The sequence below is a fragment of the Penaeus chinensis genome, chromosome 23 (genome assembly GCF_019202785.1).
Source record: "Penaeus chinensis breed Huanghai No. 1 chromosome 23, ASM1920278v2, whole genome shotgun sequence".
NCBI classification, from domain to species: Eukaryota; Metazoa; Arthropoda; class Malacostraca; order Decapoda; family Penaeidae; genus Penaeus; species Penaeus chinensis.
The window spans coordinates 19,975,426-19,980,425 of record NC_061841.1 but is presented as its reverse complement, the minus strand read 5'-3'; the positions used below and the strand labels follow the sequence as shown (position 1 = coordinate 19,980,425).

The window sequence follows — 5,000 nt, the reverse complement described above, 5'->3', positions numbered from 1 at the left end:
ATATATTTTGTTTTCGTCTTCTACTTCCTAGCCCCTTCTTTTTACTTTCTCTCGCTCTCGCGCTCTCTCTCTCTCTCTCTCTCTCTCTCTCTCTCTCTCTCTCTCTCTCTCTCTCTCTCTCTCTCTCTCTCTCTCTCTCTCTCTCTCTACCCCCCCCCCTCTCTCTCTATCTATCTATCTATCTATCTCTTTCTTCCAATCTCTTTCTCTCTCTATCTCACTCTCTCTTTCACTCTCGTTCTATCTCTCCCTCTCCCTCTCCCTCTCCCCCCCTCTCTCATTCTCACTCTCTCTCTCTCTCTCTCTCTCTCTCTCTCTCTCTCTCTCTCTCTCTCTCTCTCTCTCTCTCTCTCTCTCTCTCTCTCTCTCTATCTATCTATCTCTCTCTCTAACACGCACGCACACACTCACACACACACACACACACACACACACACACACACACCAACAACAACAACAACAACACAAACACACACACACACCTCTCTATTCCCTTCCTCGATGTCTTAAGAATATATACACAATAAATACAATATCCTCTCGACCTATACACCCACTCTACCAAATTAACAAATAACGCATCCGAATACAGCACAAAAAAGGCATTAGACAGCGAGAGGAAAAGACACTGCACAATACATACAGTGCACGGTGAGGGTGATGAAGGCGCTGTCTTGGCCGGCTGGGTTGGTCGCTGTGCACTGGTAGAGGCCCATGTCCTCCACGGCGACCGGCATGATGATGAGAGAGTCGTCCGTCAACTGTAAATAGAAGAAAAAGAGACAGTGAGGAATGGATAAACACAAACACACATATGATATATATACATGTTTGTGTGTGTGTGTTAAATATATATATATATATATATATATATATATATGTATATGTATGTATGTATGTATGTATGTATGTATATATGTATATTGAGAGAGAGAGAGAGAGAGAGAGAGAGAGAGAGAGAGAGAGAGAGAGAGAGAGAGAGAGAGAGAGAGAGAGAGAGAGAGAGATCAGTTTACTGGCTATGGTAATGTATTCTTTTACAATGGGATTTACATTATCTCACAGGTAACTATCATACCATGCATCTGTCACATCGTATATAAGATATATGAGAGACCTACCGCCTCGCATCCTTTCGATACCAGTCATACGCATACATCATAAATATTCTAACATTGTATATCATAAACACTCTATATCATAAACATTTTGCATGAAAGAGAGAAAACAGTAAACATAATCACAAACCTGTACACGCGGGTCTTCGGGCGTGACGGGCGTGTTGGCGTGGTTGGGTCGCGTCCAGGTCACGGCCGGAGTGGGCTGCCCTGACACCTCGCACCTGAGGACGACCTGCTGACCTACCGCGGCGACGACCTCGTCCTCGGCGCCGAAGACCACAGGAGACTCTGGTGATAAGGTTATTGGGGGGTTATGGAAAAGTCGGGACAAATGTATGTTACACTTCGAGCCTTATATAAGTGGGAAAGGGTGTGGATTTGTGTGAAGTAAATATAATAGATGATTAGTAAGGAACAAACCCTTAAATATTTGTAAGTCTGAATGGATATAAGATAAAATTAGAATTTAAAAAATATATATACCAAGGAGAATTAATCAACACTAATGTGAACGAAACACTTACATGCTTCATTATGTGGCATACCTACGATATGAACCTTTCCCTCTACAACATACAAGATATATTATTGACTTGCTAAGCACAAACACTGCAATGTTTACACAAGGATGAAAAGGAAACAGGCACAATAAGAAATCCATTTCGGCTATTTGTTCGTCTGATGAAGAAAGAATTCTTCGCGAATTCGAAGCCTCACAATTCCAATTCATTTATTACTGTGGCTGTTTTCCTTTTCATATTCGTACCTTGTACCACCAGCTCCGTGTGTGCATGTGCTGATCCTGCAGAGCTCCGAGCCGTACATACGTATGTGTCAGCCAAGTCGGGTGTCACGAAAGGTACGTACAGAGAGCCTGATTCATCCGGCTCGAATTCTGTGGATTGTAGAAGTTTTTGATAGACTGTTATTGTGCTGATTAATTAAGGGCGAAGAGGAATAGATTTCACATCGAGAAAATCCACGAAACGAAAGATATTCAATTTGAAAGAGTAAGGCGAAATGTGACGAGGGATTTACTGAAGAAATCCAATCTGTTATTTCATTCTGGTTTGTTGTTTGCCTTGTGGACTGGTTTTCATGACTATTTTAATTATCATTATCATTTAAGAAAATCAAGCCCGTCTTAACATACCAACTCCTCGACTCACGACCTGGTGTCCCTTGAGCCAGGTGATGGTGGGCGCGGGAACGCCTCCGGCTTTGCACTCCAGGGTCGCGCTCTCGCCGCTCACCACCACCTTCCGCGCCTGACCCACTTCGACCCACGGCGGGGCTGAGGTGAGGGGAAAAGTGTTAGTTCCTTCGAGGGGAAAGTGCATTAGCTTACCTCGACCCACGGCGGGGCTGAGGTAAGGGGAAAAGTGTTAGTCCACTTCGAGGGGAAAGTGCATTAGCTTCCCTTGACCCACGGTGGGGTTGTGCGTGAGGAGAAAAGTGTATTAGTTTTGTCTATATATGAAGGTCGTGCTGTTATGGCCTTTCCTATGATGGTGAAGCGAATATAGAATATTGTACGTTGCATTTCGAGTCAAACTGGGACATACCGCATTCATAAAATGAGTATATAATAAACAAAATCGAACCTAACTTATCTTTTATCACTACATTCGATAAAAGCAATCCAACAACCTTAAGGAGTTTTTTGACTCTTTAACCTCAACCCGAATAATAACTTTTGGCCCAAAATCACCAGAACGAACTAAATTGGCGACCATAACAAGAGCCCAAAAGACGTACTTTGCACAGTGAGGGTGAGGGTGTGGTTGGCACTGCCCGCCTCGTTGTTAGCGAAGCAGGTGTAGTTCCCCGCATGCTCGGGACCCACGGGGGATATCTGAAGGACTCCTGAGGGTAGCACGCTATCCTCGCCGTCAACAGGGGCGCCTTCGAACTGCCAGCTGATCTGTCCAGACATAAGCAAGCCATAAAGCGCAGAAAATATTTTATTCGCTAATATCATCATTATATATAAATACTGCAGTCCAGAAATGTGAAATTCTTCCCGTATTGTAGAAAAAGAGAATACATTATTCGAACATACACTAACAAAATATCATAATAATAAATATAATAAAACAAAACAAAACAAAACGACCTTAAAAACAACAAAAAAACATAAGACAACCGACCCAACAAATGAAACACCGAATCCTAAACCCACCTTGGGTCGCGGATAAGCTTCGAAGGCACACACGACGTTCACGATCTCGCCCACCACTGCTACCACTTCCTCAGGTGCATCGACCAGCTGCGGGCGACCTGGAAAACACACGACACCATACGTCACTATACTTATTCCTCGCTCATCACACTATATCGTCATGATTGTAAATAAGTGTGATTTTTTTGTTTGTTTGTTACACTATATCCTCGTGATTGTAAAAAAAATAAAAAATAAAAGTGTGATTTCGATATTTCTTTGTAACTAATCATACTTACCTTATTCGATATGTTCATGGAAATAAAATACAGGGCGTGAGAACAGATTAGGAAGAAAAAAAAGAGTAAGAAGCGAGAGAGAAGGACAAATGAAAGGAAAAGCGATTTTATAGAAGAGAAACAGACTGGCAGACAGGCAGACAGACAGACAAGATATAATAAAAGGTAAAGAAAATAAGAGAGCGACGAAGAACCAGAGAACTAACTCAAAAATCCAAAATTCATTCCCTGCCAGAAAGTGAGAGGATCTTAGCGAACACAAGTAAAAAAAAAAAATGTATACCAAGAAAACTAAAGAAAAGGTAAAAAAAAAAAAAAAAAAAAAAAAAAAAAAAAAAGGAGCTAAATGAAAAAGAAATAACATACAGAAAAAGAAGAAAAAAAAAAGCTAAAAGAAAAAGAAATAACAGACAGAAAAAAAGAAACAAGAAAAAAAAACCTCAAAATCCCAAAGGAGCTAATCCCCCCACCCCTACCCCCAACCCCTAAAAAAAAAAAAAAGTTCCTCACGCAGGACTTGGACGCGGAAATCCTTGGTGTGGTTCCCAGCGAGGTTGGACGCGACGCAGGTGTATCGTCCGGAGTCTTCCTCGCCCACATACTGGAGCAGGAGAGACCGCCCGCCCCACGACACACTCACGCGCTCGTCCATCCGCATGCCGACGCCCTCCTGGAGTGGAAGTGGGTGTGCTTTTAATGTCTGGTGTATTGGCTGCGTGGTTATGTTATTGTTTTTGTTAAGGTTATTATCATTCCGTTATCGTTATTATATATATTGTTATTATCATTACTATTATTATTACTGTTGTTGTTATCATCATTATTATTATTACTATCATTATCATCGTAATTATCATCATTACTATTACTATCATTACTATTACTATCATTACTAATATTATAAGTCTTATTATAACTATTATCATTATTATTCTATCATTATCATTATCATCATTATCCTTACCATCGTCATCATCATCATTACCAGTAGTATCATAAAACACTTTACTAACACTTCGTCACGCACCTCACACTTCACATTTCACACTTCACACTCTCCTCACATCTCAGACACGTCAATACCTCGACCCTAACTACCCACATCCTCACCCTTCGCATCTTATACCATTATACCCTTAACCCCCTGGTTCCTAGGCCTCTCGACCCTAACACTCACACTTCACCCTAACCCCTACACCCCACTAATTATATTCCATCCCTAACCCCTAACCCTCACCCTGTTTCATCCATATATCTCACCCCCTAAAATCCTTACCCCTTTCACCCCTACAACTCACCCTCACCCCCTAACCCCTCACCCATACACTCGTACAACTCACCCTCATCTCCTGACCCCCAGACCCACTCACCCACACACCACCTTCCAACCCCCCCAAGCCAATCACCCATGCCACTCCC

At 42.1% G+C, this 5,000-nt stretch overlaps 1 protein-coding gene across 2 annotated transcripts in view; it reads right to left on the bottom strand.

Annotated features, from left to right (window-relative positions):
• Positions 1–5,000, bottom strand: part of LOC125037264 (hemicentin-1-like) — an 80,398-nt gene that overhangs the window by 27,800 nt on the left and 47,598 nt on the right. For both annotated transcript variants that reach the window (XM_047630319.1, XM_047630320.1), the window contains exons 25-31: positions 4,092–4,251; positions 3,304–3,401; positions 2,880–3,045; positions 2,275–2,415; positions 1,888–2,016; positions 1,249–1,409; positions 644–761 (exon numbers count right to left, since the gene is read on the bottom strand). In XM_047630319.1, coding sequence (XP_047486275.1) covers positions 644–761; positions 1,249–1,409; positions 1,888–2,016; positions 2,275–2,415; positions 2,880–3,045; positions 3,304–3,401; positions 4,092–4,251 — 973 coding nt within the window. The remainder of the gene's footprint in view (positions 1–643; positions 762–1,248; positions 1,410–1,887; positions 2,017–2,274; positions 2,416–2,879; positions 3,046–3,303; positions 3,402–4,091; positions 4,252–5,000) is intronic.